This window comes from Melanostigma gelatinosum, assembly GCF_949748355.1.
Source record: "Melanostigma gelatinosum genome assembly, chromosome: 9".
NCBI classification, from domain to species: Eukaryota; Metazoa; Chordata; class Actinopteri; order Perciformes; family Zoarcidae; genus Melanostigma; species Melanostigma gelatinosum.
In genome coordinates, this window is record NC_136642.1 from 7,060,170 (window position 1) to 7,087,593 (window position 27,424).

The 27,424-nt window shown below is 41.9% G+C and overlaps 3 protein-coding genes across 3 annotated transcripts; all 3 read left to right on the forward strand.

Annotated features, from left to right (window-relative positions):
* Nucleotides 1–3,449: 3,449 nt before the first annotated feature.
* Nucleotides 3,450–4,741, forward strand: cnr2 (cannabinoid receptor 2; the record flags this gene model as incomplete). Its single annotated transcript, XM_079276135.1, has 2 exons — nucleotides 3,450–3,480; nucleotides 3,651–4,741. The coding sequence occupies 2 exons, from the start codon at nucleotides 3,450–3,452 to the stop codon at nucleotides 4,739–4,741; spliced, it is 1,122 nt and encodes a 373-aa protein (XP_079132261.1).
* Nucleotides 4,742–7,534: 2,793 nt separating this feature from the next.
* akirin1 (akirin 1) lies at nucleotides 7,535–18,371 on the forward strand. The gene is made up of 5 exons (XM_079276314.1): nucleotides 7,535–7,890; nucleotides 15,477–15,605; nucleotides 17,100–17,228; nucleotides 17,723–17,794; nucleotides 17,887–18,371. The coding sequence occupies exons 1-5, from the start codon at nucleotides 7,683–7,685 to the stop codon at nucleotides 17,895–17,897; spliced, it is 549 nt and encodes a 182-aa protein (XP_079132440.1). The 5' UTR covers nucleotides 7,535–7,682; the 3' UTR covers nucleotides 17,898–18,371.
* An 884-nt stretch (nucleotides 18,372–19,255) lies between these two features.
* Nucleotides 19,256–25,462, forward strand: rhbdl2 (rhomboid, veinlet-like 2). Its single transcript, XM_079276233.1, has 8 exons — nucleotides 19,256–19,635; nucleotides 20,789–21,032; nucleotides 21,835–21,983; nucleotides 22,895–23,007; nucleotides 23,220–23,320; nucleotides 23,628–23,688; nucleotides 23,772–23,833; nucleotides 24,366–25,462. The coding sequence occupies exons 2-8, from the start codon at nucleotides 20,802–20,804 to the stop codon at nucleotides 24,543–24,545; spliced, it is 897 nt and encodes a 298-aa protein (XP_079132359.1). The 5' UTR covers nucleotides 19,256–19,635; nucleotides 20,789–20,801; the 3' UTR covers nucleotides 24,546–25,462.
* Nucleotides 25,463–27,424: the final 1,962 nt, after the last annotated feature.

The following is a 27,424-nucleotide window of genomic DNA, read 5'->3' on the forward strand; positions in this document are numbered from 1 at the left end:
AGGAGTAAATATTTTTGAGGTCACTTCATTCATGTTTTTTTTAATAAAGGGTGATGTGTTTTCTTCTTTCTTTCACACCTGCTTAAGTGCTCTCCTCCCCTGTGTCCATCATGACCCTAAATGTATTCATGTTTTATCTTCTCCATTTCACCTCTATTACCTATAATCAGACATATAAAATTGGACTTTACTGCCATTCTCAGTTTCATCACAGACTCCAGCTGTCCTTCTAATACATTTGGGCTCTTTCATCTCTTTCCATCTGGTTCTATCTCTCTCTCTCTCTCTCTCGCTCACTCTCCCTCCCTCTCTCCCTCATGTCATCACAGCCTCCCTCCTTATCGTCTCCCCTCAGTCATGCACTTTGCCATCAGTCAGGTTTGTAGGTCTGTGCGATCATGCTGGGGTTGTTGTGCTGCTGAGGGACCTAATTCAAATCCCCTAAATTAAGAAGAAAAGCATAAAACTCCACACAAGGTAAGCTCTTCAAAGGTTATTACAGGTTTAAAATCCAGTGACATTGAGTAATAATTTCCTAATTTGCTGTTAAATTGTCATTGTGATATCTCTGTGAAATGAAATTTATGTTCAAAAATATGTTTTTATTGTCCGTCATTCATTAAGTGTATTTGTGCAGCAAATCTGCTACTTTAGTCCAGTTTTATAATGCTTCTTTTTTTGCTGCTCCTACAAACACCAGACATTTCTTTTTTGTTCTTCTCGTGCCAGAAGGGCTTGCTATATTTTGAAACAATGTGGCACGCCGAAACAGTGACTCAAGGGGTTATTGCCACATTATTGCAGTTTGAATGTTGCCAGTGAAGCGACTAAAATGGACGCCTGCATGTTTTTCTTATTATAAATGAAGTTTTATGTACACGGCTGTTGGTGCTTTTTTTGAAGAGGCAATCAGCTTTATAAGAATGATGGTTCTTAACAGTCAAAACACAGCACTCTGTCAATGAAAATTCACCACAAGGGAGGAAAGAGCCTGACGTGGTGAAATATCCACAAGTGCTTGCACCCATATGGCCCAGTGGAATTGTGAAATACTGTCCCTCATGTCAATAACATGAGGGCCTTTCTGGAAAGTAATTTACTTCCACCACTTCTGCTCATATATGCTTTTAAAATGAAGTTTCAAATGTGTGATGAAAAACAGAAATAATGGTCACTGGAAACAGAATAAAGGGGAAACATTGGATTGAAGGCCACGGTGACCTGATTGGCTCTTTCGACATGAACTGCGCCTCGCCTGGAGAGTGGACGAGAGCTGGAGGAAGCTTTGGCAAAAAACTGCGTTCAATTCAGACTGTCCTCAGCTGCCTTTAAAATAAACAGGAAGCCATAGAAATAATTGTATCCGATTAGATCCGATCTGTACTTGTACTTGCTGCTTGTAGTTAACAGACCTCAAGCGGATGTATTCATGTGTATCTGCACGGTATGCCATCCTTTGCTATTGTTATGTCTATCTGTGAAACACTTTGATGCTTGTTTTGTGTTGTATAAAACAGCTTTATTATTATTATCAATCAGACAGCATGAGTTTTTAGATTAAACCTTCATTGCACACCATGAGACTAATAGCAAACAATCGAGCGTTAAATATTATAATTACACAGAAAAAATAGGGGTTTTGGGGTCTTTGGGATGCTTTGGGTCATGCAACTGGCTCTCGTGAGGTCATCGTTGACAACGTGTGGATGACGCCAGAGCAAGTCAGGCTCATGTCGGACACAAATCTAACCAGCATGCATTGTGCGCCGATCGTCGGTGATCGAGTCTGCGCAGTAGCCTACTGACTCATCTGGAACGAGCCTATTGTGTTCCCTTTAGTTTGTAATCACTTATGCATCATATACAACTACTCTCCTTGATCACCTTTAATGATTCTTTTTGTGTTATTTTCTCACTGTTTCCCAGCTTTTTTTCTTTCAAACTTAGTCATTTCCATTCATGTGATTGTATCATGTTTTTGCTTATAATATATAATCTCTATAATTTAAGCCTCACTGGGTAAGCAGTTATAGGTGGCCGGCCACTCTCTGTTTATCACAGCATTATTTATTTTGATCAAATCCTTTCACATCGGCTTCCCACACTTAGTTTCATCTGTTGATTGCACAAAGGTGATGCACTTCACAGGAGATTGTTCATCTCTGCGGTGACTTCAGCCACCGATGTACATTTGTTCGTTCCAATATAATCCCCTCTCATACCAAAAGGGGGCAGTCTTCATCCTGTTGGTTATGATAATAGGCCAACAACATGAGTTTGCTATTATGTTCATCTCTGCAGACAACTGAACGCACTCAGTAAAATCCCTGCAAAAGTGATTGTGGAAATATGGATTCATTATTAATTCTCTGGTCCAGCTCAGTTCATAAAAAATCACTGAAAGGGATAGTTCAAATCAAAAAAAATAATCACAAAATACATATCTTCCTCTTGCTTGAAGTGCTGTTGATCAATCTGGATTGTTTTGGTGTGAGCTGCCTGGTTTTGGAGATAACATCCGTAGAGATGTCTGTTTTTTTTCTCAACTATTATGACAGTATGTGAGCCAAAAATAATTAATTTGAAAAACTCAACAGCATTGTTTGTCAGAGTTTCATTGGACACACTTGGTCAAATGAAGGTGCAGGCTATCACTCGACCATTTGTGAGCTGCGTGCATAAAAGCTCTTAAAACAAGTTGCCATGCTTTAGGTGCAGCTAAAGCTACTGAGTGATACCATCCCACTCAACGCACCATGAGCACGCTGGTTGTATTAAATGTCTCTACATATTATGGATAAAGGTGCAACCATTTTGCTTTTTGGGATTTTCAAACAAAATCCGTTCATTATTCCTTCAGCAAGAAGTGGTTTATGGCGTGGTATTTAAACCGTGGCTCCTTGCAACTATCTCTTCAACATCAGCACCAGCGGGTACAGTAATGGTCATTCTCTGTTTACCCTAACCTCTAAGTGACTGTCTGTTCTGACTCAGATGTTCATGTTCCCTTTAACCACCAAGTTCAATATTGACAAGGAGAGAAAAATACATCACATTTTCCACTTTATTTGTTTCTCCACAGGAAGTTGCCTGCTTCAATCACTTCATCTAAAAAAGGTTTGTTATCAATAAAATAATATATATATTTTATAATTTTTGCTGTAGATGGTGTGGATATTGCTATGTGTGTTTGGTCTTGTCTTACACATTTATTATTTAAGTTCAATGATCAATACAGTTGTTTTTATGTTCTTTAGAAATTAACATAATACTGGAAAAAGTGTAAGAAATGCAGTGCCTTTTACTTCTTAAAGGATCTCCTGCTAGTTGTTCTTACATACCTACAGATATGTTAATTATGTGTATTAATCCATAAAGAATAACACATTTAAATTACTTACTTTATTTTCTAAATACAGTCTAGTACTGGCCCTCCGGGAACAGTTGAAATGGAGCAATGCGACACCCCCTCACAGATAGGTATGTGGCCTCAATAAAGAAACAATGCATTGCTTCATTAGAATCTAAAATGGTTCAAGATAATGTTTTTTTAGCAAATGTAATTTAAGGGTGCATTTATAATGACAGCTAGTTTCAGTACACTTGCCCGATAAAATCTGTCCTGCTATAAACCTGTGATCTTCTCACAGGTAACAGGTCTTGTGAGAATCTGGAATGCTACATGGTTCTCTCCGCGGCCGAGAAGACAGCCATCAGCTCGATCTGTTTCCTGGCAGGTCCTCTCACTCTGCTGGAAAACGCTCTCGTGTTGGGAGTGATCGCTGCAACAGCCTCCCTCCGGCAGCGGCCTTCATATCTGTTCATTGCCAGCCTTGCGTTAGCGGATGTCTTCGCCAGCTGCTTTTTCACCACCAGCTTCCTGTTCTTTCACCTCTTTTGCGGCAGAGACGGCCCCACTGCCTACCTCTTCAAGTTAGGTGGTGTCACCATGTCCTTCACCAGCTCGGTGGGGAGTTTGCTGCTGACCGCTCTGGACCGCTACCTTTGCATCCAGCAGGCCTCCAGCTACAAGGTGCTGCTGACCCGCCGGCGAGCCGTGCTGAGCCTGCTGATCCTCTGGAGCGCCACCATTTTCATCTCCTTCTTGCCGCTGATGGGTTGGAGGTGTCCCACAGGGCTTACTCCGCCCTGCTCACGCCTGTTTCCCTACATCAACCAGGTCTATCTGGCTTGCTGGACCAGCTTCACACTGGTGCTTCTGGCTCTCATTCTGTGTGCTTATGCTCTCATCCTGTGGAAGGCCCACCGCCATGAGTCCTCTATGACCAGCCTCCAGGGAGCAGCGGGGACAGGACAGGCCCGCATGAGGATGGATATCCGGCTGGCGCGTACCTTTGGCCTGATCCTACTGATACTGGTGAGCTGCTGGCTGCCCACACTCTCCTTCATGTTAGCTGATGTCTCCGTGGTCCTGACTCGTCCCCTACAGAGAGCGTTCGCCTTTTGCAGCACCCTCTGCCTGGTCAACTCTGCAGTCAACCCACTGCTATATGCACTGCGCTGTCGAGAGCTAAGAGTCGCTCTGCTGCAGTTGCTACGAAGGCTGTGTGAGATTGGAAGGTGTAGAAAATGTACAGAGGCTTTAACCCCAGGATTACCCTACATAGAAGACAAGAACTGTACTGCCATCACTGAGGATGAGATGCCCAGGGACAGAACCACACGGCTTAACTCAATCTCAGAGATGGTGAACAATCAGCAGTCGAACATCAGACAATGATTGAAATTAAAGAGTAGTTGTACAGATAGATATGTGTTTGACATCGAATGAAGAATCAAATATGAGCAGGATTCATTCCCATCAAATTATTAGTGCTGGTATGTACTTCAAGGCTATTGTGTTCAAGGCTATTCAACAATAACTCTTGAATATTGTTAGTAGCCCCATAAGTGATCCGACAGATCAGAAAGCCTATCAAATGTCGGAAACATGTTACATAATGTGTTTTACTTGTAGTTATGAGATACAATATGAAGACAGCTTGTAAAGAGAAACCATTAACCTTTAAAAATAAACAATTAGAACCATTCTAGTATCAGATTCCAGTGGAAATAAAGCTTATCATCTCTGGGCATTGGTTCAGGTCAGACAAAAGGTTTATTGTTATGTTGGACTGGGAGCGAGATGATGTCATGTGGCCAGCTAACCTTTAACCTTTGACTTACCCATCTCCAATGTCAGTGCTTTAACGCTCTCACCCCTGTGACATACTGTGAACTCAAGTGCTGACTTAACTTTTGGGTTCACCACGTGGTGGAAAGGTGCATTTCTTGTGCACCTTTCCAATCTGATCTGCACATGAATGCCAGGACTCCACAAAAGCCCCATGCACGGGAGGATTTCACACAATGTCCGCACACGTGAATCCAAGCAGTGTGCCGAGGTAAATGGAGCACAAGCACCAGAACACTCTTTGCAATTGTGACAACTGGCAGCTGCAGCAGAGCGCACACTATGACATTTCGCTTAAACTCACAGGTGCACATACTAGACCGAACACGTGTTTCAACCATCAACTGATTAAAGATGATACTTGACCATACTCTATTTTGAAACCTTATATGTCTTACTTAATCATTGTCAAGTGGCAAAAAGTCAGCAGTCTTGTGTTTGCAATGATTTATAAATGTCCCTGTCGCTGTATCAATCTCCTGGGTCTTTGCTGCCAGAGGTGACATGCTGAATACTGTGAGTCTGCCATGCCAGAAAATCCATTTGGGGGGGGGGGGGGAGAATGAGTACAAAGCATACATGCTGTTCCCAAAAACCAACAGTGGGGATGATCACAGGTCATATACATTTCATTACAATCATTTAGCAGATGCTTCTATCCAAAGCAATTTACAATTCAGATTGTATTCATCCACCGTAGGCACAGGGGAGCAATTTTTTGGGGGGGTTAAGTGTCTTGCTCAAGGACACATCATCATGCGACTAGCGGAGTCGGACCCGGGGATCGAACCTCCAATCCTCTGATTGAAGGACGGCCCTGCTCTCCACTTAGTCACAGTTTATAGTTTGTCATTGGGTCTACAAACACAGCCCTGTAATAAATTCTACCTTCATAAAAGTAATACTGTCTTTTAAAAAAAACATTTTTAGAGATGCGTGAAAGGATATGTTGTAGGCTACTTTGAGGTGGCATTTGTATTATTTTGAATAAGCTTCCCCATGTATACGAATGAAGTTATAGACCAAATATTAGAAACCCCTCTAAGTATAAAATTCAAGAGCATTTTTTAAACTACAGCCTCTAAAATTATCATGAATTTGGCAATGGGCGGATGTTATTATTTTAAACCCCACACATAATAACAAGACATAACTAAAGAACACAGTATATACATTTGTCCTCTGTCATATTTGATGGAACAACCAATAATATGATTGCTCATTGTCTTTACGAGGAGATGCTAAAATGCTACTTTAAATGATATTGCTGAATACTTCCTAGCAGTTCTGTTTGAGATACTCAAGATGCAAGCTGAAATAAATACTGCATAAGATTGGCTGATGTTTCGTTCTTTGCACAGGTTATGTGATAACAATAAGGACTGCATAAGACTTTGTTTTGTTTGTATTAACCTACATGTTTTATGCATTTAAAAAGTCAGGATGCTCCTGTAAAAGGGATGTTTAATCCCAGTGAGACCGTTATCGTCACATGGGAAATGTATTGCACATAAAACAAACTGTCACATCAAGATGCACACCCAGTGGTGGAGACTGCAGCAAATATAAATTGATGGGTGATTCAGTTCTGGACATTGCTTGTTTCAATGAGTTACTCAAAACAAGAGACTGTGGTGAATGTGTGACTGGTTGTTGATGCATGTGATACAACAGGTGTGAAATGGAGCAATGGAGCTGATAAAACAAAGCAAGACAAGAACAGAAAATAATCTCTAGCGTACATACTATAACAAATGCTTTGTACATACAAGTACAGTTCCTGTTGTCAGTCACATTGTATAGTGTGGTCGAGAACTTTGCTGCTCAGGAACTCTATTCTAAGTCATTATTACCATGCAGCCATTGTGTTAAGTTTGCAAACACAATGGGAAATATACAATGGGAAGCCGGTTACTAGTTGACAGACAGTGAATATATAAAATCTCCCGCTTTCTGAAGGAGATTAAAGAGTAAAATCACCCTGGAGTTAATTTTTAATCGACTTGATTTACCTGACCTCCACCACCAGACGTCTCGTGAACCTTAAATTTGAGTTCAACGGAAACCAAAGCCCTCAACAACAACAATAGGGTTGGGTGGCAAGAAATTGTAGCGTAAAGACTGTTAAAGAGAAAGAAAATTGCCAATTGAGTCAATAATATATTACTAGCAACGTTAAGAAATACGTTTGGGTAAGAATGACAATTCAAATTGGTGAAGTATACAACAAAATATGTTGTAAATATTAACGCTCCCCCTCTTTTCCTCAATGGTACGGTCTGCCATTGTGACGTTTTAAAAATTCAGCAGGCACGGTCGGCAGTTGGTTTACTACTCAGAGAAGAAAATCCGTTGTTGTGGAGAGGAAGAAAGGCTCAAGAAAAATCGAGCAACGTTTAACGTACAAAACCACGAGCGACAAAAAAAACTCAGTTTTACGGGTCGTTTTTCCTCCAACTTACTTTTCCAATTTTCTTTAGCTAACAACATGGCTTGTGGGGCAACATTAAAGCGGTCGATGGAGTTTGAGGCCCTCCTCAGTCCCCAGTCTCCCAAGCGGAGAAGGTGCAACCCTCTACCGGGGACTCCTGGCACTCCGTCGCCGCAAAGATGCAACCTCCGTCCTCCAGTCGACAGCGCAACGCACTCAATGTCTCCTCCGGCCATAGGAGGAGGCGAACACAGGCTCACTCCAGGTATGACATTTAAACCGATTTTGACGTTTTTTTCCTGGGTGGGTGTCATGGGGGAGGGGGTTTGGGTGGAGTGGACTGGAAGGGATAGCTAGCTAACGTCAATTGAGAGACTCTGAATGGGGGTTGGAGGCTAAACGTTAGCTTCGCTAAGCTAAGCTAACGCCAGGAAGGGGAAACGTCGGCGCCAAGTTACCGACACAGATCATTTTTGCAAATCATAATAAATCAGTAGATTCACAAAAATAGAGGTGGCTCTATAGGTATTTGTCGGTGGCACCTTGTCAGCTCTTTGTATTGTTGTATAGTTGAGTGAATTAGCTTAAAGCTAATGCTGAATGCTGGCCATGAAATTATTAGCTTCAAAGTTGTCTGCATAGCTAACGTTGAATCAAATAACGTTACTATTTCTAGCATGGGACAAATTGAATATAGTTAGTTTGTATGACTGACTCAGATTTGCCTGTACAATCTGCAGCTATAGTATAGACTATCGTGGCCATTAAATCAGTTCATATATTCATTTAAACCATGTATTTGAAAACTGGAAGGACTTTAAACAAAAGACCCTGCTCGTACTTTACACATGGGTGACAATCTAGCCTGTTGGGCTCGCCTAAGAAGACAAATGGCATCACAGCAGCGGGCACATCATGGCAGGCTGTTAAGTAGGAGCTGCCTGGCTAATGTGCCTTGGCTTTAGTGCCACAATTGTCTTGCATTGTGGTGGGGGTTTATACCATTATGCACCACAGCCATTTCGGGGCCTGCAGGACATTGTTCATTTCCTTTTTATGTCTGTCATCTACACTCCCTTTTGACTTGAAAAGCTCCGCTGTGAGCATTGGACGGGTGTGGGGCACACTAGTAGACACAAGATAATTACCTAGATGTCTGCACTGCGATCCAGTGAGGCTTATTGCATGTGCCAGGCACTCAGATATGGGCAGCGTGATACCAGTGAGGCCTAATCCTTACGCTTTTTGAATGTTAATTAAAAAAAGAAAAGCTTGATGTCATTGAATTTATTTTTATCACATCACTGCTGGGAAATGAGAGAGTATTACAAGATGGAGACCGCTGTACTACCTGTGCTAAGCCGTGCTGTTAACGCGTAGATTGTCATCATGTGCTCTCCAGTGGTTATAAATCCATTTCCTATAGTTCAGCCTATTATAAAGCACAGGGTTACTTATGGTGCTATTCAGCCCTCCTGTTGCGATGAAGTGTACTGCCTTCCATCTTGCCACGAAGTATTGAAAGTGAAGAAATCTGAGCATTCCTCATAACCAGTTTTTATTGGCACTGCTTGGAGAAGAAGCTTTTTGATAGAGAGTGATCCAGGGGTTTATGTTTCCTTAGTGGCTGTCGCTGGGGGTTAAATGTCCTTATTTCTTTCACATAACATAATTATCTAAGGCTCGGCAAATGATATGTTATTCCTCTATAGTTCTGTGCATCTTGACTTCGGTCTCAGGTGACGTTATTCATGGGCCATTTACCTGTGGGGGAGGTGATTATTAACTTGCTACCTGAGAAATGAAAGTGAAATGAGAGGCTTTATTAGCCCTCTATGCGTTTGTATACAAATAAACAAGGACATTAAAGACAACAAATTAGAACATAGAAACTAAGCATTGACAATGAACTACTATGTACAATATAAATATATACATATATCGAATAATATATATGAACATCAACAATGACAATGGATTTGGGATATTAGTGAAATGTGAGCTGTTAGTGATGATTTCTTTTTTTTAAATTGAAACAATTTTGCACAATGTGCCAGCTGCGTCACTTATTAAGACAAAGGCCAAATTGTCTCACTCTCTGTTGTTCCTGTTTTTTTTGCACTATAAGAAAAAACGTGCTTCGTGGTGCATATCATTGTAAGATGATGCTGGTGTGCGGTTTGCTGAGGGCATTGACTCACAGATGTATGTGATGATGGAGACTGCTTCACAGCTGGCTTCCTGTGAAATGCAAGCATTTTGGCTTCTGGTGAATTGTGTAATTGTCATGCTGGGAAGCAACAGATTTATAGTGATGAAGAGGTGTTTTGTTTCTGAGAAGAGAGGGCTGTTCCTTCCAGTTGCAGATACCTGGAGGTGAAGACGCATTTTCATGCCCCTGTTATTGCTCACATCATTTACACAGCCTGGCTTGCTTATTATGGTTGCCTCACAGAGTAGTATTCATAGTGGCGCTATGTTTATGTTAATCCAAAAAAAATGAATCATATCAGTATTTTCCAGGTTGTCTGTTCTGACGTTGCTTATTTAGCCTGAACCTTATGTTAAGAATCCGACAGGCCTCTTGGGTGTTCCAGTTCTTTCCGAGTTTGTCTGCTTAGCATGAGCTCCAGATAGCAGGTATTCTACTCACCTTCACCCAGAAGAAGGCCCCCTTATGGGACTGGTGTCGCAAGCTTGCCTCTCTGCTGCTGCGTTTTGCCAAGTGAAAGCAGTTTTGTATTTGGCTAAAGGTCAGCTGTCATCCCTCCCACCCGCCTCTACCCACACATGCTTTCCAGCTATTCGGGTTTGCTTGTGGTGTGCAAGGCTGTGTGTGTGTGTGTGTGTGTGTGTGTGCGCAGGGATCCAACCCTGTCACGGTATCTTTGGGTAATAATGTCACAATGTAGATAGGATCACTCACTCCGTTCCCCTGTCTCATTCTTGTGCTGCTAGTCTAGTCTGGTGCTTTGCTAAAATCCTCCCCAGATGACAGATGAGGCTGGACTGGTACTACCCAACTGCATTTTGGGTAGAAAAGCAGGCAGGTCATAGTTCAGGCCTGACACCTTGGTCAGACTACAAGACTGCTCGTATATTCAGGGCTAAAGATGGCCTGCTGTCTGCTCAGGAAGCTCTTAGTTCAGAAGATTTCATTTTTTAAACGGTTAGGTGCAAATGCATTGAGGAGTTGTGACCTCGCTGATCTGTCCAGACTTTGGAAACGATCTACTGCACATCGGGCTTGCTATCATTTTATGAATGTCAGATTTCTTCCTTGAAAAACAATTCAGTGATTTGCGGTTTCTCATGTCTGCTTATTTTCCCAAAAGATTAGTTGTCACTTTAGTGGTTCTTTGCTGCAGGAGGGCAACTTCTACTGACCCGCAATACATCACAAGCTACTACCCCCCCCCCCCCCCCACACACACACACACACACACACACACACACACAATTCGTTAGCAGTGGAGGGTGAAAGGAAATGAGTCAGCTTTGTTTTCTCTCCACCACCATGGCCAATTTATCTGTCCGATCTCATGTGGTATTCACTGTTTGGTCTGTGCCTAAGCCTTTTTGCCGAGGCTTTCTCCTCTGTGTTCCTCCGTCTCTCCCGGAAGTCTCTGTGATTGATTGCTTGGCCTGGTTGTGGCAGGGTCATTGTTGCCAAGCAACGCCCACATTTGAGCTACTAGTAGTTGGCAGAGCTAGAAGTGAGGAGAGGGTTTCTCACTCGTGAGGCCGCTGTACCGAGGAAGAGTGTTATCTAACATTGAACCCATGCATTTTTTTATCGGTTTATTATTTTTTCAAGTCATTGGTTGGTCTCTATGATGTCAGAATCAAAATTCATGTCTTCACACGTTTGCTTCTCCAGACCTACATTTAGAAACCCAATGTCATGTACGATGATATACAATGGAGTGAATCCTCACTTGTGAAACTGGGTTCTGTGAATATTTGGCACTTGTCCTCAAGAAATGACATACATTTTAAATTGATTATCTTAATGACCTAAATCAGTTTTCTGTCTACTAATTGTTTAAGTCATTGTTACAGCCCCGTGGGTTAACAACATGTCTTTATTACAAGTGAAAGGCCCCGTGGTGTTTCAATAAGCAGCCTGTCAGATTAGGGTCCAGTATTGTTGATTCTGGAAGGTTTCAGAGGCCACGTACAGCCAGAGGAGGGGTTCAAAAGTGACCACATATTTTATTTTTAATTTATTGGGTTATTTGATAAGTGAGAGTGCACATTAATAACATTTCTGTAAATGCGCCAGAGTTAGCCAAAAGGCTATTTTTCATCTGTAGTCCCAAGAGACAGATGTTACAAAATAAACTTAAAAACAGAATTCAAGATTGAATTGAAAAGGTTATACAATATTGACGCTTTACAATGCGTGCACAAACAATGGAAAAAGAGCGAATATTAATATACGTAGTATCATCATCAGGATACTCTTATACATTGTCAAGTACTAATAAGACATTCAACACAGAGGCTCTCACAGTCAACACACACAAATAAAATAAAATATGACGTGGCTTTCCTCACCATCCATCCAAGCTCACTGATGAGCAGGCTGAAGTGGCAGCATGGCTTCTAGCCCCCTCCACCCAAGATAAATGAGGCACGGTGCTCCAGATAGAGGCGCAGCATGTATAACGACTTCACCTCCTGTGTGGACTGAGTGAGATAAAGTCCCCCCTAAACATTTGCTTATCAGCACTATTTGAGGCCATGGTGTTTGTCTCATTTTTTCCACATGCCTTTTTTGAACTTTAACCTCTATAATTAGATACGTGTGTGTGTGTGCTGGCTGTGACCCATGTTAAGCTGTTACAGCAGCTGCAGCGTGGGCTTTATCCGAAGGAGGACATATTTGAGATGATAAAGAGACAGCCACTTTCTCGACACGTCAATGTATACCTACAGTACCTGTATTACCTTTACTTTATTTAAGTCTGTACCTGTGATACATGTTGTACTATAAAGTATAAATTCTAAGGCTAATGATCGTTTTGGCTTTTTCATGACACGCATACTGTCTGCTTGATGTTGATCTGGTTTGATTCTGTCAACACAACATAAACTGTGAACTGCAGGCCCTAGTCAACACGCACATCTTTGATGTTTTGAGCTTCCTTGAAAGCACCAGCAGCACACTTGAAGTGAAATTGAGATTAGTGTCATCACAGGCAATATGGCAGCTTAACTAATAAAACAAGCGGTTGTTGCAGTGTGCAAACCCAATTCTCAGAGAGCCTCTACGCTGCCCTCGCCATACTGCGACCTGATATTGGTTAATAACTGTGTCATGTTGTTGCTGTTGTGCTTTTTAGATGTGGGCTCAGGTGCCATTTTCCAGTTGGCTTACTGTCCGTAGATTAAATGATTGAGACAACGCAGGCACTTTGGAAAGACAACCATCCTACACGATCATTGGAAAACTCCAGTTTCAGTCAGAAACATAAAAAAATAAAGGATATGGTATTTTAAGTTTTCTCTGCATACTACTTGTAATGCAGATCATCTTGAGTACTGATTTAATCTGTAATTAATTAGCATGATTTATCAGGGCTCGTGCTTAAACAGTGCGTAGCTGGCCAGTAAGGCTAGAAGCTCTGGTTGATCTTATAGTGAGACACGTAATGATTGACATTGTTTGCATTGCAGTCTTTTATCACACAGATCAGTTTATTTTCTTCCATCCACCAAAACCTCAAGCATCCACACAACCACTGAACCAGCCTCAGAAGAACAAGAGGCTTCTACTTTGTTACAGCTCAGTGAAGAATGCTGATTTGTGTTGAAGCCTTAATGCGAGCCTTCTCACCAGCTGTGGTGATGCCGACGTCATAAATAACTTTTGGAAGAGAAGTGAAAGTAATAAAGTCACAAGACAAAAAAAGTTTGTCTTTAAGAAAGCGGTCTGTTTGTTACAGCTGTAGTAGGTATGTCACTCATGTCAGTCTGTCACGCCTTTACTTCCTGTTGATGATTGTATTTTGGAACCCGTGTTGGGTGAGAAACGACAGAGGAAGTGAGCATAGCTTTAGTTTATCTTCAGTGTGGATGATTACGCCTTCCTGTAATAGTCCCAATTAATGCTGGATAATGCATTCAGCATTGTTTTGAATGTGGTTGTGGTGGGCGCAGTATCGAAAAGAACATGCATTAAAGACCAAACTAATGAAAATACTGATAAATTCCTGTAATGAATCACTGTTGAGCAATCGGGACAATTACTGCGACTGGATAGATTCATAATTCCTTTTCACGTTCAAAATAGAGACTTAAACGGCACATTGTACATTTAAAAACCTGTACATTTGTAGTTTGTGGCCATTTCATCACAAAAAGCTAAAGTTTCAGTTAGGGCTGGGCGATATGGCCTAAAAAAAAAATCTCCGATTTTTTTACAAAAAATCCGATTCACGATTTAAATCGATTTTTTTCCCCCAAAATTTTTTGCAGATGACAGAAGCTGTTGAAAACAATTTTTTCTTTTATTTTGTGATGATTTTCCCAAGTAGGTTGATAAAAATAAAGTGCAAACAAAACCTGAACATTGTAGAAAGGTGCCTGTAGTATACAAAAAGTATTTGGTCACTCTTTTGTTTGCCTGAATCATTTAAATATAAAATTAAATTAAACATAACATTAAATGGCATTAAATAGTAGCCTTCCATTGTAAACAACTGTGCAAATGTAACTTTTTACAGTAAGCTTTTCTAACTGAATACACTGATACAAACACAGCATGAAATAAAATGTATATGACCCTTTAACATTCACATTTTCAAAAGTGCAACATCTGATCTAACATCAACATAACATATTTTGCACAGTAAATAAGTGCATGTAAACAAAATCAAGTGCATTCACAACATAACCAACAGTATTAAACAGTAGTGCATGTTTTTTCTAAATATTTTTTGCCAGGAAGACAAGCCTGTCTACTACCTCTGGCTTCAGGCATGCACGGTGGCATGTAACAATGCCCCCCCCCACACACTGAAAAGCCTCTCAGAGGGGGCACTTGTAGCTGGCACAGAGAGGTATTTCTTTGCTAAAGTACTTAGCCTTGGAAAGTTAAGTTGGTGACGCTTCCACCAGTCAAGTGGATCGGTGTCTGGGTCAACCTGCTGGACCACAGGTCAGTTGTTGCGGAGTAGAATGACATCCCCTCCAGCTCCGCAGAGATCCTTTGGCGTGTACTATTGTACAGCCGAGGCAAGGCAACGTCAGAAAAATGTTTACGGCTTGGTAGCACGTACCTGGGGTCCAAAGCTTTGAGACGGTGAATAAACCCCGGCTTTTCCACGGTGTATATGGGCACCATATCTTTTGCGATATACATCGCGACTGCATCCGTGATGGCTTTCCACCGGGCACTCTTCTTCTCATGCGGAGTACAGTTGGTGAATGTCTCCAAAATGCTGGGTTGTTGTTGTGAGGTGGCGGCGGCGGCGGCCAGCAGTGAAGCTGCTGGCCGCCATTGTTTTAGTTTGTAAACAATGCGCGCGCACTCTACTACGGGAAAAAGGGGTGGGGGCGATTTTCTCGATTTTCAATAAAACACATCGCCTTAAAGCACACATTCGAATTAATCGATTAAATCGATTTATCGCCCAGCCCTAGTTTCAGTAATAACACTGGTGCTGACATCTAAGCAACAAAGTGAGAAAGTCTGGATTGCCTTTGCTTTGGAAGCCCATTGGGAGCACCGCCTCACAACCGCCAAAAGGGTTGATGAAATGTGTGCTGCCTTCATTTCTTTTGGGGCGTCCTCTGTCCTGTTTTAAACAGTTTGTGTCCTTGTTTCCGTTTTGCTCCCTACAGAGCAGATCTTCCAGAACCTCCGTCAGGAGTACAGCCGGATCCAGAGGCGGCGGCAGCTGGAAGGGGCCTTCAACCAGACCGAGGCCTGTAGCTCCAGTTCCTCCCTCAACGCTCCCAGCTCCCCACCAGGTAAGAGCATTTAGGGTTGACCGTGCACACACACACGAGCTTTATGGTTTTACTCCAAAGGCCATGGTCATGTACATGGGTACAGCATGGCACTATTAGTGCCAGTTTATGGATGTTCTCCAGACTAACATGCGTGTGTTTTTGTGATGGCAGTTATCTAGGTCTGACTGCCCAATTATATTACATTTTCATCAATGTTTAGATTATTTTAGATTTGTTCACAGCTGTAGGAGGGTATTGTACTTTTGCTACACGGGTGATTTAAATAACATGTCTGCTTTGTTTTGTTCTGGTTAGCAAGTCCTTGAAGTGACAGCAGAAAACCATCCAAAAAAAACCCTTTTTAAGCCTAATGTTTGTAACGGTTAGGAATGATAAGGTCATTCGTTCTGCAAGGCCTGCCAAAAGACCCTTGGCTGGACCTGCATGACCAACTCGAGTCTAAAGAGGCAGGCTACTGCTGCTCATCAAAAGCAATCACAAGGGCAGAGGAATTGTGATTCCAGATGTGAGTTTATGAAGGATTTATCGTTGTTTGTGCCAAATCCAGCCCACTCCTGAAATGGAGATGTCTCTCTCCTCCGAGTTCAGTCATATCCTGTTGAGATTCCTGAAAAGTCGGCTTTCGTTCCCTCAGAATAGTTATGTTTTCAGATGGAACTACGAAGACATTGTACTTTCATATCTACAAAGATGTGATACAATTTTTTCTTTGTGAACACATTAATAAATCCAGATGTCTTTTAAGTAAACGTCCAAAATCACCTATTTTCTTCAAAACGTCCGTCCATATAGGCATAACTTTATGATCTACTCAAGTTATTTACTGAAAAAAACATTTATTTTTGCTACCCTGGCACCGGAAATGCGTGTCGATTGTGATGGATTCAGTTTGTTTCAGCCCATCATAGAATAAAAAAATTAACATAATTGATCATTTATATTGCCAAACATGGTGCTTTTGCTTTTTGCTCCTCTTCGGGAACAAACTTGTGCTGCAGCAGTGGTGTTGCAGTTTGGGTGTGGGATGTAATCCCCGCCCCGGGCCTTCAGGCTCCAGCGGTTTCTTCCTAATCACTCTGCAGGATGGTCTCGTAGATCACACCGACTGCACCGTTACCAACACGGCCTCTTTCTGCCTCTGAGACACGGCCATTAAACCTTCATCCGTGCTCTGCCATCCTCTCCTGTGATTTACAAACGTTTTAGTCTAAACGGCTTACAGCAGAACCTCAAAGACCGCTGGGTAAAGGATCGCCTCGCTAAAGCTGGCTCCAGTTGCACTGTGACAGAGTCATTGTGGGAGGGGAGAGAGAGGGCTCACATTAGTGCTGCATGACCCTGTGGGCTGACGGAGGTGAGGGACGACAAAGAGCAAAGCTGTAAATTTGCACCTGGCCGAGCACCTATTTCTGGAGAGAGGACATTTCTGTCTGCGTGACTCATCGCTGTGCCACAGATGTGACTGAATCAGCCTTTCTTTGTGTTTCTCAGGTGCCTCAAGGAAGGACCAGCCCTCGTTTACACTGAAGCAGGTGAGCTACCTGTGTGAGCGGCTGCTTAAAGACCACGAGGAGAAGATCCGGGAGGAGTACGAACAGATTCTTAACACAAAACTCGCAGGTAATAAACAAAAATATATATAAAACCGCAGCACTCACTGTTCATCGGGACAGCCCGTTTTACAGTCTATCAGTGAAGTACAGTAAAAGTGTCACTGTAATGAGAAGCATCCTGCCCCCTCCCTTATGCGTATGTTTTCTTTTCATAACTGATAACATCTGCAGCGCTGGCATCCAAACAAAGTTTAGTTATACTTCTAGATGCCACGGTCTGTAAACAGGGAAACAAGTGGAATAAAGATGGTAGAAGTTTGGCAGCTGGAGCCAAACTGTATTGACCCAGATTACATCCACAATAAGTCTTTGACACACGCGAGAATCGGCAGTCTTACTATGCGTCTGTGCGATGCACAGCTGTGTAGTTTGCTCCCTGAAAAGAGGACAAAGAAGAAGCGATTTAGCAGTTTTTCCTGTTCTGTGTCGGCAGAGATGTTCACAAAAAGACTTTGAATCTACAGCACGCTTCCTCACCGTTTTAAAATCTTCTCTTTCCAGAACAATATGAATCTTTTGTGAAATTCACACAAGACCAGATCATGCGAAGATACGGAGCCCGGCCTGCTAGTTGTAAGTATCCTAAACCACCGTTTCCAGTTCTTTCTTTGATCTGTGTGTGTTGTGAGTGAAAAGGGTTGAACTGACTATCGTCTGTGTTTCAGATGTCTCTTGAACTCACCGTGATGAGATCCAACCTCCCTCTCACTAGACGGCTGCTCTTCTACTGCTCCTCCCCCCCCCCCCCCCTCCAGTTGATTTTCATTTTATTTCCCTATCCCAACCCCCCATTTTAAACTGTTTGGGTGCCATGGTTTATCCATCTTACTTCCAAATTATTGCTGCTGGCCAAAAGTTAGAAGAATCTGAAAGAAACTATGTATGAAGCAAACACCCCCCACCCCTTTTTTTTTTTTTTGTTCTTGTTCATATGCGCTTTCTCAAAATCCTGACTAAAGCAGATCTGTGTCAAATCTCTTGCCGGCGCTGTAGAAAAATGCTTTTTGGCTCATGTGATCATTCTGTATAATCTTCCAGCAGCTGTATTTAATGGCTCCTGCTTCTCACATTGCCCCCCCCCCCCTCCTCACAACTCTTTACCTGAGAATGTGGATTTTTCTCCCTTTTGAAAAAAATAAAAGTTCTGTGATTCAAATCTGTTGTCTGAGATGTGTTTTTAGTGATACGTTCTGTAGTCCTCTCACATGGTTGTCTCAGCAGGTAAAGATGGCCAGCTTGAGTTGTGGATGTTTACATTTCCATTTTTCCCTGAGTACCTAAACGACGTCTCATCCGTGTCACCGTAAAAATTTTATTGAATCCACACAATCTCAGCTGGAGCTGAAGCCGGTGCTTTTGTGAGACACTTTTCTAGAAAAAATGCCAAACTTTATTAATTTTCTTCCTGTTTAAATCATTCCACGAAGTAGCTATTCGTGACTGTTAATGATCATAAGCAACTTATTTTAATGAAAAGTGTTGTTCTCTCAAAGGGATTATATAATATAATTAATTTGATTCAAATATTAGTAAAGTTGTGTATTGAAGAAATGACAATACCATGATTAATTAGCACTCTCAGGGTGATTAATAAATGCTGTTAAATCACCTGCTGATGACATCGGAGAGAGAAAACATTTTATTCATGAATAAATGGGAGGCTGCATTTTAAAAGTGCAGCATTTAACTCTAGCAACCTCCAATGTAAACATTGAACACCGTTCCTTTGTTCTTGATTGTGGACTCTACCGCCACCGTGTGGTTCATGTAAGTCAATGCAACATTGATATCAAACGTTCACCTCCATGCACTTTACTGAATTAGGCGCTGTATACTATTTGAATATAACACAACACCGTGGATCAAAGACGGTTTCATTTATTTTTTTTGCGGGCTGTGTGAGTGGAGAGGTGGTGGGGGGGAGGAGGAGAGTTGATCTCGAGATAATGGGTCGGTGACGTCACCGATCCCCAGGTGTGGCACGGGGAAGCAGGTAGACTGTTTGTTGTCGCGCGCGCAGTTTGCAGCCAACAGGATTCGCGGTGTTTTCTGTGAAACTCACCTGTAAGTTGAGCTGAAGAGGGAATCACGAGTGGGCCGTCTGGATGGAGGAAGGAAGCTTGTTGCAGGAAAAAGCAATGAAAGGTCTATAATTATCTCCAAGTGGCTTTTTCTTCTTATTGTTCTTCTTCTACGGATCCCTCTGCGACGGTCGGCCTGAAGGAGAAGCGACTCCGCGGCTTGTCTAAGAACATGGCGAAATGGTGTTGAACACGTTATCGTTGCGTATTTTGAACTCTAGCACTGTATATGAATTTATGCTCGCTTCAGCTCACAAATTGAGCTGTTTGAGTTAGATTAGTGGAATCGATACTTGCGTGGAGCCATCTGCACTCTTCCTGTGGAATATTTAGGTGAGTAAAGGCCAACGTTAAGGCTAATTCATTCAAAACTAATAATAGGAAACGTAACAATGTGGGATCCCTAACTACTATTTACATTAAGTTGTCAGGAATAGTTTTTTGTAACCCACAAAATCTGAATATTTTCATGAGCAACGCCCAGTAAACAGGAAACGCTAATTATCATGCTGCTGTAACTGAATGCAGCTTACTATAAAAGGCTTTTTATACAGTACAGTTACTGCATTATCGACCAGCAATCGCATTTCTGTGAATGTTATTTAAAAATATATATAATCTCAGCCCATGTGTTAAAAGAAGAAGTAATACTTCTTCAGGTTTAGTGTAGTGTTGCAAAACATCTGCTTCTGTCAGTTGTATTTGAGCAAGGTCTTACTAAAGGAGTGTATTTAATTACACGAGTAATGCATCTATTTGATAGTGAGCTTTCAGAGATCATGTAAACCTTGTACTACACTGTTTATATTGTAGTACTCTTTAACTCTGGGCCAGTGTAGAGAATTGTACATGTTTTTAAAATACATGTGTGGATGCAATTTAGTTTATAATCAGTAGAGCTGCAATAATCGTCAAGTAGTAGTATTTTCATAATAGAATAATAATATTAGGATGCCAAATATTTGCCGTTCACTTTTTTAAAACTGAATATGTTTTTGGTTTTGGACAAAATAAGACTCCTGAAGACAACACTGGGATTTATAAATGGTATTTTTCATTATTTTTTTATTCATACACAGAATGATTCATCCTCCTGAAAATAAGCTGTTAGTTGCAGCTCTAGTTATCTAGTTATGTCTATTTCTAGGACAGAAATACTCGAGAGATTAGCCTGTGATAGATTTTAATTTATTTATGGTGATTGACTTCTAGGCACTTTAAATGATGAGAGAAGTCATCGGTGTGTTTGAATATCAAAGATCAAAAATCATCCATCACAGTAAATGCCATTTTATATCTCAATAGTTGCCAGTTTATTAGGTACACCAAGCTAAAACTGATGCACTTGAACACAACTGGCCTTGCGATAAATCCTTCCTTCATGAAGGCCATAATGAGTTTTTATTGAAGCTGTATGAGAGAGGTGTTGATTCATCTTTGTGGTTAAAGTGCAACCCAGCCATTGCTGTTTAATCTTCTGTGTAAGCTCTGGAGCAGTGATGGAGGACATCGACCTCGAGCAGCAGGAGCCGTTCCCGGTGGACCGAGACGGGCGACCGTTCGCGAGTGCAGCCGACCAGCCCGACGGTGCCAGACGGATGGGATGCTGCGAGAAGTTCCAGCGGTCTGTATCCAAATGGATGCTTCCAGAAGACTCCCGCAGCAAGTACCTGGAACGGGCCAACTGCTGCCCGCCCCCCATCTTCATCATCCTCATCAGTATGGCAGAGGTAGCTGTTTGCCCTGAATGTACACGACACACATATTGCAGGAGCACTGGGACGATCAGTATGGATTCTGTGATCTAGTTATACATGCGGCCTACATTTGTGTTATATGCTGCCAGGGTGCTAATTACTGTATAGATTTGCTGCGATTGTATGTAGTGGAGCAGATATTGAGGTGAAGTCGTAGAAGCTTAGGTGGGATACATATTTACACAATGAGATTTTTGACAAATGATAATCAGTAATGTGGATCTAATGACTACGTGGATAAAAGCTAATAATAAAACTGTAATGCAACTCTTAAAACCAGCGAAAGACGACACCTATGCCATATTACGATATCCTAAATAGGAGACAATATCTCTTCTCATATCACAATATCCATACAATACCTAAATACTGCCCATAAAGTGCGGGGGCTCACTAGCAGGCTGTGGACATGGTGTCAATGAAAAGAGCAGTTTTGATGAGTCGTCGCTTTAGGTAAGACCCGGTGCAGTTGATCCTCACTGGTGGGATTCAGAGACGCTGTCCCTGAATGTGCGAACAGAAAGCCGCTGTGTCTTTGTGACCTTTTAGATTCAGGTAAATAAAGTGTGGAATGTGGAGGATCAGTGGGTGATTTGTTGAAATAGCATGAGGGGGGGGGGGGGGGGGGGGCTGTGACCATCTTTATTTCCTCAGCTGTTTGGGATTTAGATTTGACCCACATCCTGCTGCTGCCAACTTTAAAGTTAGACTTTTTTATTTTTTGAATCTCGTTCTTCAAGACTAACCTGTGTGTACATCCTCTGCTCTTCGTCAGCTGGCAGTGTTCATCTACTACGCCGTGTGGAAGCCTCAGAAGCAGTGGGTGACCCTGGATGAAGGCATCTGGAAAAGCCCCCTGACATACAAGCCTGAGGAGCGGCAGGAAGCGTGGCGCTTTATCTCCTACATGTTTGTCCACGCCGGGTAAGCACGGCCGGCCCCTTTTTTTTTTTTTTTTAGATACCTTAATTACACCACGAAAGCTTGAGTCACATTGAGGTGTGGACGAAAACCCACAGTATCATGGCCATGAAGCTCATAATCTCTGCTGGGTTCTTTTTCTACGCTGTCAGCCGTTACGCCTCTTCATTTCTCACGGCATTGCTGTGTTTTTGTATATATGTCGTCATGATTTTGACACTGTTTCTGCATTACCTCATAGTCACAGTTACAACGGCGAGAAGCTGAGTGCTCGTAGCTTTTTATAGAGGTGCATGGAGGTCAGGCGATCGTTGCCCCCCCCACCACCCCCAGTTTTGCCGGCACATCTGTCAAAACACAGCCAAAGTTACGTGACGTGGCAAGCATACAGTCTGAAAATAAGATCATGTGTACATAAGCCACAGCAAAAACTCATGACTACACAGAAGCACACAGGAAAGCTAGATGTGCAAAGCGGAACAGCGGTCACAGTCACTCACCCAACAGGATATTTGCTTTGAGGATACGAACGGTGATATTCTGTATTTTCCCCCCAACAAATCCCATAAAAAGACCAAAATCAACAATAATTGGAGATTCACGTGTGCTGTGGATTCTCTCTGTTGTCCAAAAACGATTAAAAACACGACAATGAGCCGCACTGTTGCACAAGATGACATGTTCCTTTATTACAATGAACACTGTCAGTCAGAATGTGTTTTTGGGACCTGTGGGATTTGTTTACAATATCCAAACTACAGAAAAACAGTCTTACCCGTTTAAAAGCCCTACATTGTATTGAAAGTTATCAGCTTTACTTCTGGGCTACGGTGTTTGTGATATCCTGTCCGTCCCCTGTGGGACATTTCTCCTCCGCCGTGAAGTAAATCCTTCTCTTCTCCGCCTGTCTCTAGAATCGAGCACATCGTGGGAAACCTGGTGATGCAGCTGCTGCTGGGCATCCCGCTGGAACTGGTCCACAAAGGATTTGAAGTGGGGATGGTTTACATGGCAGGCGTCCTTGCAGGTCACCTCTTCTTTTCTTATTTTGTTTCTTTCTTTAAATGTGGCCTCTGTTGGTTACACAAGCAGCTCAAGTTAGCAGGTCTTCATCTGTGTCTGTGCATGCCGTCTTAACACCAACTCGTCTTGAAGTGGGGTTTTTCCTGTTTGTGTCGGAGTACTTGCCGTCAGAGCTGCCACTGATTTTTATCACTGATACTTCCTGTTTCCCCTCAGGCTCGTTGGCCAGCTCCATCTTTGATCCCCTCAGTGCTTTGGTGGGAGCTTCTGGGGGTGTTTATGCCCTCATAGGAGGCTACTTTATGAACGCAGTGGTGGTGAGTTCAGAGTTGAACTTCAGCATTTCAGTCTCAAGTGTTTACTTTTATTGTTTATGTGTGAGCAGAGTGTTTTAGATCGTATACAATTTGACATATTAAGAGAATTGGATCATTTTAATGTTTATTTTGAACCTAAACTTTTGCAAAGAAAAGACAAGACTTTGTCTGATGTACAGAATTAAAAACATTGAACACTATTATTTCCTGTGCTGGTCCAGTTCACTGTCTGAAGGTTAGCTGACAGCACAACGTGTGAACCAGCTCACGAACATTTTTTGAAATACACGTCGTATTCATTTCACAGAATTTCCGAGAGATGATTCCTGTTCTTGGAATATTTCGTATCCTCGCCATAGTGATATTTGGTATGTTGTTATTTTTTCTCGAATTGCTGAGATCGCACTTTTTAACAATCTTACATTTAATTTAAACTGGTTTCTTTCTCCAGTCGGCACAGATTTTGGATTTGCCTTCTACAGAAGATTCGCCACAGACGGGGCTGATATGAAGGTATGCTCTCCCTTCCCCTGTGAGGACTTGAGCAGAATAAAAAAAAAACTTGCTCGACCTTTTCAGATCAGCTAACCTCCCCCAAGGTGACAGTGTGTGGTGATGGATGTAGTGTGCTTGTGGCTACAGGCAACATTAGCAGCTCTTGCTGGGACTTGATTATCCTTCCAGATAAAGCCGTCTCTGTGTGGGCACGAACTAATGAACAAAGACTGAATACCAACACACATTTCACACAAACCAGTTCTTTTTTTAAATCGGTAATCCACATTGAGAAATAGTGAGCCTTGTCCTTTGACTCCATAGTTTCAGTTTTGAGTATCTTCTTCCTGTTTGATGAGCCTGATTCCTTCTTCCCTCCTGGATGTTGTTATCTCCTCTCCCCTCCCCGACTCTTTGTTTTGGCTGTTAAACTGGTTCTGCAAGTATTTTGGATATGAGGTCGGATGACGGCAGTCTGTGGTCCATTTAATTTGGGTAATTCGTTCCTTCAGGCTAACTCTGGAAGCTCATTCATCTTCTCCCCTCCCAGGTGTCTTTTGTGGCCCATTTTGGAGGAATCGCGGCCGGGATGACCATCGGCTACGTCTTCTTCAGCGCCTACAATAAGAAGCTAATCAAAGACCCCCGGTTCTGGCTGTGTATAGTTGGATATGTATTGTTCTTGGTCTTTGCTGTGTGCTTTAACATCTTCCTGAGCCCAGCAGCGTAGGACCACAACGCTGCACTCACCTTTTGTTTTGAAAAGGTAACACTAAACACCTTCATGTCACTCTCTCAGGAAGCTGTATTTTACTGATGTGCTGAAGTGAAAAGTTGCTTTTCAGTGACAGGGTATTTTTTTTACTGTCTGATTGTCTTCTTTTTAGAGCTGAATTAGTGAGTTTGAGGGGGAAGAGTGCCTCCTGCTGTTCATGTGTAACATTGCAGAAGGCATATTTTACATCTTCAGATGACGAGGCGCAAAACGTGCATTAAATGAGCGATTTAATTTAGAAGGGAATTAAATGTTATCTGTGCATTTGAATGAGTTTTTAGACCTCTTTGGCCTTTTTGGTTATCAGGAAATAAATGAACACACTGGTCCCATTTCATGTCATTTTAGAAATAAATGTTCAAACTGTTCAATTTAATTCATTTTATGCATATTTTCTGTTGAATCATCAAGGATTGTTGTGGAAATATTCATGAAATGTGAAACAGAAGACAGAGTTTATAAGGAAGTCTCAGGCTATGGCGTAATGCCATGTTATTGTTTCAGCCACATCCTGTTGACAAGACGGGACTAATTACATGTCATTTTGTAAAACTGTTGATTCATTTTCCCGTCATGCTGATTGTTTTTCAACCTTGGAAGTACTTAACTTTGGCTTTTGTTTTACTGCAGTCTACTGTATGCTTTCTGTTTCTTAAGTCTATGAATGAAAACTTTAATATTACTGGTCTGAGGAGGGCATCGTGTGCAGTTTGTAATTCAGAAATGGAGCTCATGTTAGAAAATGTACTTCATTGATTTAAAGCCACAGGTGAACTATGACCAGCGACCAATCAGAAACCTCCTACACTTGGTTATGCATTTCCACAGCTCAATGTCCTTTGAAATAAAATGTTTTTCAAATAAATTTTCAAATTGAATCTGAACTTTGGCAGAAACTGATGATTGCGTTTTTCTGATTCGTATATACATAATGAACTGAAGACCACATTTCCAGTGGTCGTCCAATTCACACGTGTGTGTGCAGCGGCCTGCTGTTTGATGCTGCAGGGACTCCCTTACATGTTGTAATTGTACCTGAATGTTGCCGCGTGCTTTCTACAGTATGTGGAAAGTTCTATCGTTTCCAAACATAGCCCATCAATATGACTTCGTGCATCAATGTTCAATTGTCGTGTGCATGTTTGCCGTGACCCCGAAACAGTGTGAAAGTGTATGTTGTCCTATGTCGTCCAGCAATCGACAGATCTGTTGTCACTGGACAACACTGCTGAAACAGCAGGATTTCAGCTCTTCTCTGAGACGTAATATTTGCTGGTAAGCTACCATTGCTGTAGTGTTTTTGTATTTCTTATTGAAAATGTGTAGCTTCATATTAAAGAGTTAATAAGCATCTTTCTTTAAAGTCCTGAAAGTAACTCTGTTTCTTAATTTGGTTTGGTAAGCCCAACGGTCCTTCAACTTGTGAACGTCTCGTCACGAAGTGACAATCTTATAAAATGCATTGTTGTATGATAATTATTTAAAACTGAAATACTGGACTTTTGCTAAATTGTAACGTGATGTTTTAAGACAAAAACAGTAATTTGTCTGATATGGTTTCTCGACAACTATCGTTCAATAAACTACTTTACAATTCATAAAACCACACTTGCTCCTTCTCCATCATGGAATATGTGGAATCTATGAATATATATACTATAATGAATATATATATATATACACATAGGGTCAAACGTTTAACATATATATATATATATATCATTCATATATATCAGTGTGTTTACAGCCTGGGGTTGAAGTACAAGAAAGAAAATAGATTTTCCTGATTGAAAAAGGGAAAATAACATTGTGATTCTCCCAACATGTCCTCCCAGTATGACCTCCTGCACCCTTAATGTGTTTGTACCAGACGGGTTTGAATCAATCCTGATGTGGTGGACAGAGAGAGAGAGAGAGGTTTGAGGTCAGACGTGAAAAGTTCAGCTTCCTGAATCGTGTCAATCAAATATTCCCACTCTGTAAATCTACAGAACAATGAACAAACATTTCACATCGCGGGTTGCGAAGCTGCAATATCACGACTGGCCTCAGACAACAAGCATATTCGTCACACACAGAGGCATTTAAAGGTATTTAGAATTTGGACGGTGTGTGCAGTTGGCAAGTACTCTAATCCATTGTGATAGATTTCTTGTAAATGGGATAAAATAATGTGTCAAGTGCATGAGAACGTAATTACATCCAGAGAGGAGCAGCAAAAATCAAACACGATGTCGAATTGATTACTTTATAGAAAACTGTTGATCGTACAAGGCCTGGTTGGATAACTGACTGGTATATTGATAATGTGGGGATCCCAACCATGGGGACTGTTCCTTTTTCTTTGTTTGCACACATGTAGCAATCAGACTCCAACAAATCCCAAGCATGTAGTCTGGACTTGCAAAGCATCTATTTGGCAACAGCTTAGTTATCTACACACCGGCATGAACCACAATAACATATGTTCAGTGAGTTATGTCTGCTGTTGAATGCACGAACAAAAAGACAAAAACAACATCCCTGACCTGCAAATATTGAGGTCATATCAGTGTTTCAACCGGTTACAGCCCGTCATTGTGAGGCCATGATCGAAATGCATCCGCGAAGCTGTTGGTATTGACTTTCTCTGGTCAGAGTCGTGTTGGCAACCTTCCCTCAACAGCTCAGTTGTTCCCTCTTTTTTTTTTTTTCCGGTAACACTGAGGGAGAGGCGGGTCACTTGGGTTTGGGTGATGCACAGGCACTCATGTGGAGGGTGGTAACAATTTAAAGAAACTTTTTGGTGACCGTGCCAGGGCTGCATGACCCCGAGGAGATTTGAGTCACCACCG

Coding starts and splice junctions, on each gene's coding strand:
- akirin1 (XM_079276314.1), top strand. CDS start 7,683: ATGGCTTGTGGGGCAACATTAAAGCGGTCGATGGAGTTTGAGGCCCTC. Junction 7,891..15,476: donor CGAACACAGGCTCACTCCAG/GTATGACATTTA, acceptor TGCTCCCTACAG/AGCAGATCTTCCAGAACCTC. Junction 15,606..17,099: donor CGCTCCCAGCTCCCCACCAG/GTAAGAGCATTT, acceptor TGTGTTTCTCAG/GTGCCTCAAGGAAGGACCAG.
- rhbdl2 (XM_079276233.1), top strand. CDS start 20,802: ATGGAGGACATCGACCTCGAGCAGCAGGAGCCGTTCCCGGTGGACCGA. Junction 21,033..21,834: donor TCCTCATCAGTATGGCAGAG/GTAGCTGTTTGC, acceptor GCTCTTCGTCAG/CTGGCAGTGTTCATCTACTA. Junction 23,689..23,771: donor CCTCGCCATAGTGATATTTG/GTATGTTGTTAT, acceptor TTCTTTCTCCAG/TCGGCACAGATTTTGGATTT.